The sequence below is a fragment of the Mesoplodon densirostris genome, chromosome 4 (genome assembly GCF_025265405.1).
Source record: "Mesoplodon densirostris isolate mMesDen1 chromosome 4, mMesDen1 primary haplotype, whole genome shotgun sequence".
NCBI classification, from domain to species: domain Eukaryota; kingdom Metazoa; phylum Chordata; class Mammalia; order Artiodactyla; family Ziphiidae; genus Mesoplodon; species Mesoplodon densirostris.
This window is the reverse complement of record NC_082664.1, coordinates 78,198,249-78,214,811: the sequence shown is the minus strand read 5'-3', so window position 1 is coordinate 78,214,811 and position 16,563 is coordinate 78,198,249. Positions and strand designations below refer to the sequence as shown.

Below are 16,563 nucleotides of genomic sequence, written 5' to 3'. Positions count from 1 at the left end.
CTCTCAACCACTGAGCCACCAGGGAAGCCCTAGATTAAACTTTTTAAACCAAGTTTCCTTTTACTATACTTAGCACAAGCAAACATGGGCTAATTCGAGCTATTTACACACATTCTTGTTTAGTTGGACCTACTGCAAACAATTTTCATTCCTTTGGGATAATTTCGTATCCTTTGTGACCTCAACATGGTTAATTTTTGCAAGGTGACAGGTTTCATTATAAACAGTCTAGATCTACTCAAGTTAGAACTTACCCTCAGGGTAATATTCAAGTTAACAGGCTTAGCAGGAAAGATACTGGAAGAAGACATCCACCTGCAATCCAAGGAGAAAGGATTTATAAGAAAGCCACACTGGGGCTTCCCTGCTGGCGCAGTGGTTGAGAATCCGCCTGCCAATGCAGAGGACACGGGTGAAGATCCTAAATGCCGCGGAGCAAACAAAGCCCGTGCACCACTACTGAGCTCTGCACTCTAGAGCCCGCGAGCCACAACTACTGAAGCCCACGCGCCTAGAGCCCATGCTCCGCAACAAGAGAAAGCACCGCCCACGCACCTCAACGGAGGGTACCCCCCGCTCACCACAACTAGAGAAAAGCCCGCGCGCAGCAACGAAGACCCAACGCAGCCATTAATTAATTTTAAAAAAGAAAGAAACCCACACTGCCGACACCTTTATCTTGGACTTAACAGCCTTCAGAATTTTGAGAAAATAAATTTTTGCTGCTTGAGCAACCCAGTCTGTGCTTCTTAGTTACGGCAGCCCTAGCAAACCAATACACTGTGTGACCTTGAATAAATTACTTACATTTTTCTAAAGTTCAATTTCCTCAACTGTAAAATGGAGATAGTAATAATACCTGCCCTGTAGGGTTGTTGTGAGAATTAAATAATATATGTAAAGCTCATAGCATAGTACGCACTAAATAAATTCTAGCTGTTATCATTATAAAGATTAAATGAGATTATGCATGTAGAGAGCACTTAGCTCAATGTCTAGTACACAAAGAAAGCTCTACTCAGTATTAACTATTTTAATAAACTTTGATTTTTATTGTGTTCCTATTTCCAAATTAATGCCTTTTAGACCAGTCTAGCTTGTTTGTGCCATAATTAAGTCAGATGCAACAGGCTTTGACATATCTCAGAAACAGATTAACCAATCCCATCCAATCCAACAAACATTTGTTAACACTTACATTTTCTTAGATTTATTCCTAAGTACTTAATATGCTTTTATGTTATTATAAGTGGTATCTTTCCTAAAAATTCTGTTTCTCCTTGTTTGAAGCTCTTTTATAAAGATAAAATTTACTCTTACATGTTACTTTCTAGCAGCCTTGCTAAGCTTCCTTATTGAGTTAAAAAATTTATCCCCCAGTTTCTACTGGGTTTTTTATCCATAATCAAACCACATGCAAATAATGAGAAAAATTTATTTTCTTCTTTCTAAACTTTACATGTTTTGGTGAACAAAATTTCTCAATTTTAATATAATTAAATTTATCGATATTTTCTCTCATACTCAATGACGTTTGTGTCTTTAGAAACCCGTCCCTTCTCTCAAGGTCTATAAGATATCTATGTGTATTTTCTTTAAATTTTACTGAAGTATAGTTGATTTACAACGTTGTGTTAATTTCTGCTGTACAGCAAAGTGACTCAGTTATAGATACATATTTTTTCATGTTCTTTACCATTATGGTTTATCACAGGATATTGAATACAATGTTCCCTGTGCTATACCATAAGGACCTTGTTGTTTATCCATCCTATATATATTAGTTTGCATCTGTTAATGGCAAACTCCCAATCCTTCCCTCCCCCACCTCTCTTCCCCTTGGCAACCACAAGTCTGTTCTCTGTCTTTTATGTGTATTTTCTACCTAAGAGTTTTCAAGTTTGTTTTTGAATGTCAGTCCTTAATCCATCTGTAGTTCACACACACACACACACACACACACATCCGTATTAGAACAAATCACAATTCTAGCCTTGACCTGGAAAGCCTGGCTTGCTGTGGGCCCTGGCTGCCTCTCCAGCTCCTCTCACACCACACTTCCCACTTTCATTGCTCCAGCCACTCCGTGTCTCTTCTCTTTACTTACTGATTCTTCTGATACAGCTCAACTCCTGTCATTTACTTAGTGATGAGTTCCCCAGTTTGTTCTCCCATTAGAACTTCCCTTAGTACTGTGTATTTCTTTTAGCGCTTGTTGCTGTTGTACTTTTGCTTGTGTAATTACTTGATTAATGTCTGTCCCCAACTAGACTCTAAGGTCCATTAAGACATGGACCATGTCTATTTTGGCCACAGCCCAAAAGAGGACGGGGGAGAGAGTAGTCTGAATTGGGTTATGAGGCCCCCATACAGGGTACCTCACCTCAGCCATTGAACTCACTTCGCTGGCCGTGAGTCTGTTCCAAGCTCCGGCTAAGGAGGCATCCGCCAAGTCCCTCCCCAAGGGCGGGATCAATGGCATCTCCTGCCCAGTCTGTCCCTCGCACGGAGCCCCGTTCTCTGGGAACTCACCTCCCCGCAACTCAGGGAGAGCCCTGTTAGGGCCGCTTTTGGCCCTAGTCTCAGACCTTCCCAAGGGACATGGAACGGAGTGACTACACGCACTCAGCTTGTGGCCCCATCGATGAGCTTCCCTCCGCCCTACGCCGAAAACTTACCGGCGCCCGCCTTATAAGGCTCCCAACCCTACATACATTTGTAGGTTATGGTGACTTCCCGCAACACATTGCGACATGCAAATACTGCGGAGCGTACCTCCCCTGGAAACTCCTCGCTGGGACGCACGCGCATTACGTGCTCCCGCCTTTTGACTGAGCCGGCGATACTTGGGAGAGGGTTGATGACATCAGCGTTCTGGCTCCATGGCAGCTCGGCGGCGGCGGGGGACAGGCGGCGGCCGGGCGCGAGGTTTGGAGTGCATTGTTGGGGGCAGAAAGTTGGGGGGCGGGAAGTCGGAAAAGGAACGGTGCCCTCTGCTATAGCCCTTCCTACTTCCATCGCCGCCTGAACCAGCACTTGTCTTGGTACCGAACTTTGAAATGTTCTGTTCTCAAGAGCTTTTGTGATTACAGAACTGTGTATAACAGCTTGTTGACCTGTAACAACTAATTTAGTGCCAGCACTATCTTAAATACCTAATGTCATCCAGTTAAAAAAAATTAATTGTAAGGTGCATCATTGTTTTATGTACCACTAAGCAAGGAGACACGCTTCCAATTAAAACATGATTCACTACTTATAAGTCATCCATGGTAAAATGCATCCCAGTTTCAGAGATAATAAAATGCAACTCTTAGAACTGACTTATGATGAGATATCATACTCTGTGTATTGTGTTCTTACGTGCATAGGTCCACCCCACAAATTCGGTACTGTGTTGTCTTCCTCTGGATTTATCAGTTGGGGCAACTGAGGTACTAAGAGATGAAATAACTTCTACACCATTAAACAGCTGGAAGAGACAGGGCTGGGCTCTAAGTTAGGCACAGACTCCAGAGCACTCTAGTAACCATTATCTCATACCACCTTAGGTAGTTTGAGGATAGATATTTGGGTGGTATTGGGGCACAAGTAAACGGAAGAGATCAGCAGGCTATGAGACTCATGCCTCAGGCCATGAGCTCACAAGGACCTCAAGGCTCCATTTTGCTTTGTTTAGTTTTATGTGGCTAGAATAGCAATTCAGGAACTCATACTGTTTTCAAGAACAGTGGTGTGGCAGTAATTATTTCTTTGTAAATTTACAAAACCACCTCAATCTATTTCTTTAAAAAGATGTTTTTTCAAAGTAGCATCATATTCAGTGTGTACTCATTCTTTCTTTTGCTTCTTTGCCCATGCTTCTTGCCCATTCTGTATCATTGAATGAAGCTGAAAGAGTTAATAATGGCAAAACAGCTACAGAAGACCCTCCATCTGCAAAGAAAATTCGAAAATGCCAGAAGATGAAAAAGGAGCCTGTGGCTGGAGGAAAGGCTGATAATGACAGGACGGAAGACAAGCAAGGTCAGCTCCCCGACATACATAGGCCAGGGAGCACCTGGGCCAGCAAGGGGGTCTCTGGGAAGGGTGAGGGTCAGGGGGGTGGGTATCTTGTTTTTTCAACTCTTATTTCTTCCTTTCTTGAAGATATAATTAACTTTCTATCTTTTGGGCATACCACAGGACTCACCTACTTTCTCAAAATCTTCAGTTTCCTGTATTTGAGATGAACTGAGACCTGAGCAGATCAGGAGTGCTTGGGAAGGGCAAAGTTAATTATGACAGGTTTCTGTCTAACCATGACAGATATTTTTGATTCCCATACAAGTAGATGTGGTACATATCTGTCTTTCCTCAGAGTCTGTGAAGACCTTGCTGTTAAAGGGCAAAGCTCCAGTGGACCCAGAGTGCACAGCCAAGGTGGGGAAGGTGAGAGACTCCCATGGATTTCTCAGGGAGCAGTTATTCATTTGTTATTGGGATTCCTGTCTGGAACATTGCTAGTATCCATTTTAGGAATGCTCTCCAAATATTACTAGTGATTAACTCTCTCCAAGGCTGAGTGATGGCAGGGGTGGGGTTTGGGGGTAATCATCAGGGTGTTTTTTAGCATGGTTAACTTCTGGAGTCGTCATCAGCTTTCCACACCTCATTCTCTTTCTCAGTTAGAAAATTGTATCATTATCAATGTTCTAATGAGAAACTGCCCTGGTATGTATGGCATGAGTTACTGATGAATGGGAAAAGGATTTGAAGAATACAGAAGAAAGGCTTCCTCTGGAACAGGTTTCCTTTAACTGAGTAAGACTGATTTGTATTTCTGTAATTACAAAAAGGCAACATGTTTTCATCATAGGAATGACAGTTTATGTGTAGAAGAACATACTTTTGCATTTCTTTCCCTGGAAGATGCATGTTGGTAGAGTGGGAGAATACTACCTCAAGGCATAAGAAAATTTAGAGCCTCGCTTAGGATCTCATCAGGGCTGTGACTGTACAAATGTCACTTTTTTTCTTTTCTCTCTAGGCCCATGTATACTGTGAAGGAAATGATGTCTATGATGTCATGCTAAATCAGGTAAGGGAAGAAACTATTTTATTTATGAGAATTTCTTCTTGATAATTATTGTTGACAGTGTCCCAGTGCCCAAATCTTTAATTCTGAAGTCCCTTATATTAGCCCCTAAGGGTTCATACTCCCAAGTACTCAGCCCTAGAGCACTCTACCTGATAGTGGAGTCCTCTATGAAAAGCAGATCTTTTAGTAGATTTTATGTCTTTTACTGAACCTATGAACCCTCTGTTCATATCATTTTCTGATAGGTTGTTGGTCTTTTTTCTTATGGGCTTTGAGGAACTTTATATAATATGGAGGATAGTCCTTTGTCTATAATATAAATTGCTTATATATTTTCCAGATTTGTCATTTGCCTTTTGATTTTCCTTATGGTATACTTTTTGCCCTTACTGAAGTTTTACATTTTTATGTAGTTAAATTTATTAATTTTTTAAATTTACTTTTTATTGAGGTAACATTGGTTTATAACATTATATAAATTTCACATGTACAACATTAGATTTCTACTTCTGTAAGCATTAAAGGGTGCTCACCACCGAAAATTTAGTTCCCATCTGTCACCATACAGTTCTCTATGCTCATCAGAGATATGGGCCTCTAATTTTCTTTTTTGTGTTGTCCTTGTCTGGTTTTGATATCAGGGTAATGTTTTGTTTTGGGGGAGGTTTTTTAATTACTATTTCAGTCTCTTTACTAGGGTTTGGTCCATTCACATTTTCTATCTCTTTATGATTTAGTCTTGGAAGGTTGTATGATTCTAAGATTTGTCAATTTCCTCTAGGTTGTCCAGTTGTTGGCATATAGCTAGTCATAATATTCTTTTATAATCCTTTGTATTTCTGTGGTACTCATTGTTATTTCCCCTCTTTTGTTTCTGATTTTATTTATCAGAGCCTTATCCCTTTTTTTTCTGAGTCTAGCTAAAAGTTTGTCAATTTTGTTTATCTTTTCAAAGAACCAGCTGTTAGTTTCATTGATCTTTACTATCGTCTTTTTAGTCTCTATTTCATTTATTCCTACTCTGATCTTTATTATTTCCTTCCTTCTGCTGACTTTGGGCTTCATTTGCTCTTTTTCTGGTTCCCTTAGGTATGAGGTTAGATTGTTTATTCAGGATTTTTCTTGTTTCTTGAGGTAGGCCTGTATTGCTTTAAATTTCCCTTTTAATACCACTTTTGCTGCATCCCATAGATTTTGGTATGTCTTATTTTCATTTCATCTTTAGTATTTTTAATTTCTCCTTTGATTTCTTTGTTGACCCAATAGTTGTTCAGTAGCATGTTGTTCAGTCTCCACATATTTGTGATTTTTCCAGCTTTCTTCTTGTAGTTGATTTCTACATTGTTGTAGTAGTTTCACGTGATCAGAAAAGGTTTTTCATACGATTTTAGTCTTCTTATATTTATTGAGACCTGTTTTGTACCTCAACATATCAATATGATCTATTTTTGAGAAAGTTCCTTGTGCACTTGAGAAGAATGTGTATTCTGCTGCACTTAGATACAGTGTTCTGTACAAATCTATCAAATCTATCTGATCTAATGTTTCATTTAAGGCTGCTGTTCCCTTATTAACTTTCTATCTGGATGATCTATCCATTGATGTAATTTGGGTGTTAAAAGTCCCCAACTATTATTATGTTGCTGTCAGTTTCTTCCTTTAGGTCTCTTAATAATTGCTTTACATATTTTGGAGCTCCTGAATTAGGTGTACATATATTGAAAAACTTGTCTTCTTAATGAATTGTCCCCTTTATCATTATGTAATGTCCATCTTTGTCTCTTGTTAACTTTTTTCTTGATGTGTATTTTGCCTGATATGAGTATTAATTATACCTGCTTTCTTTTGGCTGCCATTTGGAGTATCATCTTCCATCCCTTCACTTTGAGCCTGTTTGTCTTTAGAGCTGAGCTGAGTCTCCTGGAGGCAGCATATAGGTGGATCTTATTTTTTAATCCCTCCAGCCACTCTGTGTCTTTTGCGGGGTTTTGTTTGTTTGTTTGTTTTTTAATTAATTTATTTATTTTATTTTTTGGCCTCATTGGGTCTTTGTTGCTGCACGTGGGCTTTCTCTAGTTGTAGCGAGCGGGGGCTACTCTTCGTTGTGGTGCATGGGCTTCTCATTGTGGTGGCTTCTCTTGTGGAGTATGGGCTCTAGGCGTGTGGGCTTCAGTAGTTGTGGCATGCGGGCTCAGTAGTTGTGGCTCGTGGGCTCTAGAGCGCAGGCTCAGTAGTTGTGGCGCACGGGCTTAGTTTCTCTGCAGCATGTGGGATCTTCCCGGACCAGGGCTCGAACCTGTGTCCCCTGCAGGTGGATTCTTAACCACTGCGCCACCAGGGAAGCCCCACTCTGTGTCTTCTGATTGGTGAATTCAATACATTTACATTTAGGATGATTATTGATAGATGAAGACTTAGTATTGTCATTTCGTCTTTTGTTTTCTGGTTGTTCTATATTTCCATTGTTTCTTTTTCCTTGTGTTTCTGTTTGCCAGTTTGGTTTGGTGGTTTTCTATGATGTTTTTCTCAGTTTCCTTTTTTTTTAATGTTTAGTGCCTCTGCTCTAGATTTATGCTCTGTGGTTATCATGAGGTTTGTATAAACGTCTCTTAGATAAAATAGTCCTTTTTCTGCTATAGCATCTTCATTTGACTATATGGCTTCCATCCTCTTCTTCTTCCCCTTTTATGTATTTGTTGTCTCAAATTATCCCTTTTTATGTTGTAAGTTTGTTACCAAATTGAAGTAGCTATAGTTGTTTTTTCTGCTTTTTTTCCCTTTACCCTTTATGCTGTTTAAACCTATTCTGATAGAGTTGTAATTTTCTGATTCTGTTTATCACCTTACTCAAAGTTTTGTGTACCTTTGTCTTTTTCTTTCAAGTAGAAGAGCTCCTTTCAACATTTCTTGTAAAGTAGGTGTAGTGGTGATGAACTCTCTCAACTTTTGTTTGGGAAAGCCTTTTTTCTCCTTCATATCTGAATGATAACTTTGCTAGGTAGAGTATTCTTGGCTAACAGTTTTTATCTTTCAGTATTTTGAGAATGTCATTCCACTCCTCTAGAGTTTCTTCTGAGAAATCTGCTGATAGCCTAATAAATATTCCTTTATAGGTAATCATACTTTTTTCCCTGGCTGCCTTTAAAACTCTTCTTTTGTCATCGACTTTTGACAGTCTTAATATAATGTGTCCTGGAGAAAATCTTTTTGTGTTGAGGGAATTAGATGCTCTCTTAGCTTCATGGAGCGGTCTATCAATTTTCTTCCCCAGGTTTAGGAAGTTCTCAGCTATTATTTCTTTCTGCTTGGTTCTTTTATAGGTTTAATCTCTTCAGAAAAGTATTCCTTCTGTTCATTAATTTTATTCCTGTGCTCATTGAACTGCCTTTCTGAGTTTTCTTTTAGCTCATTGAGCTTCTTCATGAGTTATTTTGTATTCTCTATCAGTTAGATCACAATATTCCATGACTTTAAGTTTGGTTTCTGGAAAATTGTCATTTTCTTTTCATGATACACTGTAACTGTGGTTCTTCGTGGTGTTTGATGAGTTGTTCCTCTGCCAGTACGTCTGAAGTAGCAAACACCGCTCTTCTTTAGGTAAAGCTTTTTTTAAAATCTTGATTCTGAGGATTCAACAGGTTAGAAATTAGAGGCCTTTCTTTTGTTTTCCAGTAGGTGGCGCTGTAACACAAGATTTTGGTTTCTCTTATCGGACCTACCTCTAGTTACGTTTGAGAGCACTTTCCACCCTCCACCTCTGTCAGGGGTCACCTGGTGCCCTCCTTATCACTGTTGTGCCTCCAAGGTCATTGGTGCTTTGCTGCTGCTGCTGTCACTGGCGTCACCACCTGGGGCACCAGGATGGCAGGAGCCTCTGTTCGTCTGGGATCTCCTAAGTCACAGGAAAAGGCGCGGGGAGCCGGGTCGCCAGTGTCTCTGAGTTGTCTGGTATTATGTTTAGCCGGGAGCCGCCACTGAGGGTGAAGGTGCAGGGGCCAGAGTCACAGGCCCTCCATGGCTCCCCTGTCACTGCTACCAAGTTACCTGTGGCTGCCAGCACCACTGCAGCCAGGACGCCAGAGTCCTGTGCACCGCCTCACCTGCTGCCGCCAGGTTCTCTGGGGGCACGGAATCGCAGGCACCGCCTCCACTGTTGCCCTGGTTCCACCTCCTCTATGTGTCCCAGTCCACCCACCTTTAGATGTACAGATGTGTGGAATTCTCTGGCATCCTAGAGTGTAAGACAGAGGCACCTTTGTTGAGTTGTGGATTTTTTTTACTGGTTGCAGATTGAAGGGGAGAGATGAAGGGAGCATCTTTTCTCCACCATGATGCTGATATCCAATTTTTTTCTTTTTAATCTTTTTTCTCTTTGTTTATTTTTGTTGTTTTGGATAGATACTACACATGCCTGGTTAATGTATTTCCTGAATATGTCTTCATATTTGAATTGATTGATCTATCATATATACTTTTTTTTTTTTTTTTTTTTTTTTTTTTTTTGCCTGTGGCAGCGAGTACTATCAAACTCCAGTCACAGAGGCAAGCTCTACTGGTGTTAGCGAAAATCCTGCCGTTAATATAGCACACTTCCGACACTCAGAAGTTCATTGGCCAAGACTGGCCTCCACTCTGTATCATATATACTTTTTTTTTTTTTTTAAAAGAAGATGTTGGGGGTAGGAGTTTATTAATTTATTTATTTTTGCTGTGTTGGGTCTTCGTTTCTGTGCGAGGGCTTTCTCTAGCTGTGGCAAGCGGGGGCCACTCTTCATCGCAGTGCGCGGGCCTTTCACTATCGCGGCCTCTCGTTGCGGAGCACAGGCTCCAGATGCGCAGGCTCAGTAGTTGTGGCTCACGGGCCTAGTTGCTCCGCGGCATGTGGGATCCTCCCAGCCCAGGGCTCGAACCCGTGTCCCCTGCATTAGCAGGCAGATTCTCAACCACTGCGCCACCAGGGAAGCCCCATATATACTTTTAACAGCTACCTAGTATTCTTTTATTACCACCTTTTTCAGTTAAAATATCATGAGCAGATAGAAAAGATCCTAAGGCCCCATTTTGTTCTACCATCTGCGACTTTATAATGTGAGCAGACAGGAGGTAGGAACAGGAAACACACTTAACAAAGAAGACTGCCTTGATGACCAGGGTTTGGCCTTACAGCACAAGCTGCTGTTCCTTATCATGGACTGCTCACTCTCTTCACTCAGAGTAAGTTACTCACAGGATACCGCTTTTTAGACACTAGTCACATTTTCTCTGAATGTCTCCAGCTCAGGTCACGTTAGGTATGGGGCAGATGTGGCAGTGGTTTCTGCCTGTCCTCCCTCCCCTCCTTACATCCTGCTCTCAGCTCATTGTCAGATTGCTGCAGCTGACAAACCGGAGCTGTAAGTGGAACTATTGAAGAATAAATTGTCTAAACAAACAAGCATAATCGTTACAGATCTTTGGGGCATCAAAATTGTTTTCACTTGGAAAACAGTTATTGGGAATGGATTGGGAGCTGGAAAATACATATGGCCTCGGAAACATCTATGGAGGGAAGTGATGATATTTGAGGTTGGGTAGAGGTTTTAGGAAGCTTCCAGCCTTTAATTCCTAGGAACTCAAAGTTTAATATAGAAACCCTTTTCCTCCTTTCTTATATCCTTACTCTTACAGGAACCTGATTTTCTTGTCCCTTGCTGTCCTTTCCTCATGGCAATTACTGGTACCTGTGACCAAGGAAGAGTCATTAGTTTATGTAGCTTCCATTTGCAAACTTCTGTCCTTTTATGTTCATATTTCTATCATCGTAGACCAATCTCCAGTTCAACAACAACAAGTATTATCTGATCCAGCTGTTAGAAGATGATGCACAGAGGAACTTCAGTGTTTGGATGAGATGGGGCCGAGGTAATGACTTTTATTGTGGATTTTATGAATTATTATTCAGAAAGTGAGTAGCGAAAGGATCCTCTGGGTTTAAACTGGTGAAGTGGAGTTTCTCTAACCTGTCAGAGGCTTAGGAATCAAACTGTGCTGCTTGAAACTGGGGAGTGGCCAGCATCCTCATTTGCAAGTTCCCATCAGAAAAACTACTAGCAGCCTGTTGAGGCTGAGAACTCTCCTGCAATTGGGCTGCTAGTGCTGTTCAGAGGCAACAGGATCAGTTCCCTAAGCCCTTTCACCTTTTCCTTCTTCCCTTCCTGCCCATTTGTCAGATGCTAAGCAGAGAGACCTTAGAGAGCTGGCTTGTTGCTATCAGAGAACTATTCTTGGGTTGGGGGGCAGAGAACCATCTTACATGTGGCATTTACTTTGCAGTTGGGAAAATGGGGCAGCACAGCTTGGTGGCTTGTTCTGGGGACCTCAACAAGGCCAAGGAAATCTTTCAAAAGAAGTGAGTGCTAAGAAATGAGTACAAAAATATATCCTTCTTCTTCTTGGATATCTCTTCTTTAAGAATTTTATAGTAAGTGTGATTTGGCCTAAATGATAATGTCTTTCCACTGTGACATTGTATGATCGGAACACCAAATTGCATCCTTAGTTAGTGATTAAATCACCTGGAACCGTGAAATTGACTAAAAAGAGAAGAAGCTAATATATTTAGCACATGACAAACAATTTAGGAAATTTGGGGAAAATGAGATGAGACTATTCAGCTACAGTTTGAAAAATTATTTTACTATGATATGAAAAAATTTCTGGAGTCTCTGGGAATGTTTCTTTCAGAGAAAAGGATTGGATAGGGATCTTTTGTCTTAAATCTCAACGACGTTTGTGATGTTTGGGGCCTTTGGGAAGCTCAAGCATCCTTTTTTTCCCATTTTTTTTGTTCCCTTTGTCTCTAGAGCTTTTCTGTCCATTCAGGGTCCTAATTCAGAATCTAGATTTATGGAAAATTGATGTCGCAGGAAATAAAGAGTTTGAAGATGTTCTTAGGAAATAATTGTAAGACCATCCCTAGTAGTAGACCCTTGTTTGTAGGATTTTCTCACCACCTTGAACTTTACAGATTCCTTGACAAAACAAAAAATAATTGGGAAGATCGTGAGAAGTTTGAGAAGGTGCCTGGAAAATATGATATGCTACAAATGGACTATACCACCAATACTCAGGTAAACTCTGACTATACGTTTAGGGAAGAACTGTTTCCTCTTAACCAGGGTGAAGTCTAGCAGAGTGACTTAGATGAGGTCCTAGTCTCTGTTATTTACTAAGGTTCTTATAAAATCTTAGGTCCTGTTTCCAGAAGTTTAATATTATGAATCAAGAGAGGAGTAATAAATAGTCAAACTGATAAAAGTAGATTTAGAGTTGCCTTCACTTCTAGTTATATACCACAGTTTAAAAAAAAATTTAATTTTGAATGCTGAGTTATAACCAGGATGCTAAAAGGATCTGTCCTGAAAACTGTCACATATCTGAAAAATGGAAAACCAGTCTTTTTAAGGTGAGAAGATTTGAGATACAATAGCCTCTTTACATACTTAATGACATCATATTTGTAGGGCCTTATAGACTTACTCTGAGTGTTTAACTATGGGAAGCAGAAGTAGGACTAGAAGGTGGAAGTCACACTGAGTACTCTAACTAGGTTAATAATGGAATGGGCCTGTGTTCAAGCAGAGGCTGATGTTGACCTGCCAGGAATATTGTAGAGCCAGTCCTCGCAGGGAGCGTAAAATAGATCCTTTCAGATTTTATGATTTTTTTTTTTTTTTTTTTTTTTTGCTGTAGAGTGAAGAGGAAACAAATAAAGGTGAATCTCTCAAATCCCCCTTGAAACCAGAGTCACAGCTAGATCTTCGTGTACAGGAGCTGATAAAGTTGATCTGTAATGTCCAGGCCATGGAAGAGATGATGGTAGAAATGAAGTATGATACCAAGAAAGCCCCACTTGGTAGGACTTCAGATTCTATCCTACATTCTCACTTCATATCCTAGTTCCTTTACCAGGATATTTTATCACCATCATGATTTAAAGCTTGCTGATATTACTGAATAAAGAAAGATTTGGGGTGAGAGGTTGCGTGGGGGGAGGAAGAACAATTTTGAAAGTTGAAAGGTGAGAGTCTTTGTTGGGCAGGGACACAAATACATTTTACAGGCTGGGACCCTAGTTGTGGAGTCTGATCTCTGGCTGGGTCTGCAGGGAAGCTGACAGTGGCACAAATCAAGGCAGGTTACCAGTCTCTTAAGAAGATTGAGGATTGTATTCGGGCTGGCCAGCATGGACGAGCTCTCATGGAAGCATGCAATGAATTCTACACCAGAATCCCACATGACTTTGGGTAAGGCCTGTGCTGTTACTTCACTTTGGTATTCTGCCCAGCCATATCCCCTACATCACTCAGCAGCAACTATAATCTTTTTAAGTTTTCATTTCTAAGGAAATGATCATCTTGAATAGCTGTAGAGCCAAAATGATTGATAGATAGCCTATTTAATCAGCTTATGAGTATGGGATGTGATCTCCTGGCCTGAGTACAACCATATTCTCTGACAGAGTGGAAGTTACCAACTCAAGAGAGAGTGGGTCTAGCTATCCAACCAACATGTAAAACACCTTCAGGCCTATCACCCTGTTTCCTGTTCTTTAAGGTGACAGTAACACACTAACACCATTTCTGTGAACTCGAAGGATGTTAGGTATATAAAATACATTTTATCTTTGTTGATTCTGCATTCTGGTGCTTACTTTATTTTTATTCCTCTATTTCTTTATAGAAGCCTGTGACCTAGAAATAACCCCAATTGGTCAATAGGTATATTTCTGCCTCTAGATAGGACTTCATCCAAACTATTCCTTATTGATGTCAATACATCTTATTTTTAAAAAGTTCCCATAAAAAGGAATTTTAACTCTAGTCCCAAATGTCAAAATCTATATAGCTTGTTCATTTTATCCTACTCAGAGTATATGCATAATATCTCTTTATATATTTGGAAGTTAAAATCTCTTACAGATCTCTATCAAATGGAAAACCCCAGTTTCTTATACCTATTTTCTAAAGGACCTATCTTTAGTCTGTTATTTTTAGTCATGTGCCTTTTGGCCACACATCAGAGAATTAATTATTGGTTATATCTCTGTCCTAGACTCCGTACCCCTCCATTAATCCGGACAGAGAAAGAACTGTCAGACAAAGTACAGCTACTAGAGGTGAGATATGTGTGGATTGGGAAGTATTACATCTCTTGTCCCAGGTTTCTCCCACACTGATTTTCTGTCTCATCTTGTCAGGCTTTGGGAGACATTGAAATTGCCATTAAACTGGTGAAGACAGAACTGCAAAGCCCAGAACACCCACTGGACCAACACTATAGAAAGCTACATTGTGCTTTGCACCCTTTAGACCATGAGAGTTATGAGTTCAAAGTAAGAAAAATGATCATTTATTTTCATAACAAAATAAATGATCCACCCTTCCCCATCCCTCTGTTCTCTGACTACTTCTGGTTAAGAGAAAACTTTAGGGCAGAACTTCTATTTACTAGGAATTGGGAAGGTAGGGCTCTTTCTAGCTGTCCTTGTGAGACCATTTGGGCCAATTTATACCAGAAGCCCTGAGGTTCTTCAGCTCACCTTGGTCTCTTATAGAGCCTGCATCAGCCATTTCTTTCATTCTTCTTCACAGGTGATTTCCCAGTACCTACAGTCTACGCATGCTCCCACACACAGTGGCTATACCATGACCTTGCTGGATGTTTTTGAAGTAGAGAAGGAGGGTGAGAAAGAAGCCTTCAGAGAGGACCTTCATAACAGGTGTCCATTTAGCTTTGGGTTTGGGAAGACATTCCCTTGCCTGAAGCGCAGTTATGGAACTTATAGAGAAGGATAGCGGAGACAGCTGTTGGTGTTTTTTTATGCTTATGGCCTATATTTGCAGGAGAGCAAGAGAGAGTACAATAATATTGGCTCTTCCTTAGGATGCTGCTATGGCATGGTTCCAGGCTGAGTAACTGGGTGGGAATCCTGAGCCACGGGCTTCGAATCGCCCCACCTGAGGCTCCCATCACAGGTTACATGGTGAGTAGAAATTGAACCCTGGAGGTAGGTACAAGGGAAAAGAATACAATTTTCTCAGTCCTTCCCCCCCCCCTTTTTTTTTCCTAGATTAGGATTAGGTGGTGACCTGGCATTGACTGTGACCTTCCTTTCTTAAATTCCTAAGGATATCCCTCCTTTCTCCCCAGAAAGCAGAGATTCATTGATGCTTCTGCCTTCTCTTGGAACAGAATTGTGAGGGGAAATGGAGAAGGGTCTATATTGTATTTAAGATAATAAAACACAGGGTCAGTGGTATGAGCCTCCCTTCTAACACAATGGGTTAGGCAGTTGACCTTGTTTTTTATTTATGTGTTTCAGTTTGGAAAAGGAATCTACTTTGCTGACATGTCTTCCAAGAGTGCCAATTACTGCTTTGCCACTCGCCTAAAGGATACTGGACTTCTGCTCCTGTCAGAGGTAAGGCAGGAACACATCCGTGATTTCTAGTTTATTATTAGTTCCTGTTTTTCCAAAGAGAAAAGTTCAGCCACAGAACCAAGAGGTTCACCTGGGAGAACCTGAGAGGGAAGCCAAGTGCAATTTCCACTGCATTCGATTCTTCTGCTGGAGTAGGAGAAGAAAGTACTGATGGAGTTTTCTGTTTAACTTTAGGCCATTCATTTCAGTAGGATGTGGTCATTTAAAGATCCTTTTCTTTGCAGGTAGCTCTAGGTCAGTGTAATGAGCTACTAGGGGCCAATCCAGAGGCAGAAGGATTACTTCAGGGCAAACACAGCACCAAGGGGCTGGGCAAGATGGCTCCCAGTCCTACGTGCGCCATCACCTTGTAAGTACTCAGAGCCTGGAGGGTCAGAAAACTCCTTTTGGACAGATAAGACTCTCTACTTTCTCTATTCAAACTTCTGAACCAGAGGCAGATGTTGACACACATTCTTCCATTTGGCAGGAATGGGAGTACAGTGCCCTTGGGACCAGCAAGTGACACAGGAATTCTGAATCCAGAGGGTTATACCCTCAACTACAACGAATTTATTGTCTATAACCCCAACCAGGTCCATATGCGATACCTTCTAAAGGTTCGATTTAATTTCCTGCAGCTGTGGTGAATGTTGATATTAAACAAACCAGAGAAAATATGATCTTCAAGCAAGAAAACAGGCAACGTTGTACTTTCGATTTTCTCATATTTTCTGTAATAAAGACAGTACAAATCTTCCACTGGCTTCTTCGGGCTTTACTTCTGCAAGCACATATTTCTTCTGATGTTAGTGTATCTTTATTTCCAGGACAGAAAATATAGCTTCTCTGCGTCTGCCACAGCTAGCTGCAGGTTACTCAGGATCCTGTTCTGTTCTTTCACAGCAGAATAGCCTCTGTGCATTGAGGGAGACTAATGAAGGTTAATGTTTTTCCCCATTTAATACAGTTTTTCTGCAAACTGGAGTTTGTTGGGTAGTATTATAGGAAGGGTAGAGGC

The 16,563-nt window shown here is 40.8% G+C and overlaps 1 protein-coding gene and 1 non-coding gene across 2 annotated transcripts; one reads left to right on the top strand and one right to left on the bottom strand.

Annotated features, from left to right (window-relative positions):
• The first annotated feature begins 2,839 nt into the window (after nucleotides 1-2,839).
• Nucleotides 2,840-16,302, top strand: PARP2 (poly(ADP-ribose) polymerase 2). The gene is made up of 16 exons (XM_060098264.1): nucleotides 2,840-2,928; nucleotides 3,892-4,026; nucleotides 4,361-4,431; nucleotides 5,030-5,080; nucleotides 10,885-10,981; nucleotides 11,393-11,468; nucleotides 12,087-12,189; nucleotides 12,812-12,974; nucleotides 13,227-13,365; nucleotides 14,174-14,237; nucleotides 14,319-14,453; nucleotides 14,713-14,840; nucleotides 15,005-15,104; nucleotides 15,444-15,542; nucleotides 15,788-15,912; nucleotides 16,033-16,302. The coding sequence occupies exons 1-16, from the start codon at nucleotides 2,883-2,885 to the stop codon at nucleotides 16,190-16,192; spliced, it is 1,692 nt and encodes a 563-aa protein (XP_059954247.1). The 5' UTR covers nucleotides 2,840-2,882; the 3' UTR covers nucleotides 16,193-16,302.
• LOC132489738 (small nucleolar RNA SNORA62/SNORA6 family) lies at nucleotides 9,584-9,730 on the bottom strand. The gene has a single exon (XR_009532116.1). It is a non-coding gene; the product is annotated as a small nucleolar RNA SNORA62/SNORA6 family (small nucleolar RNA).
• Nucleotides 16,303-16,563: the final 261 nt, after the last annotated feature.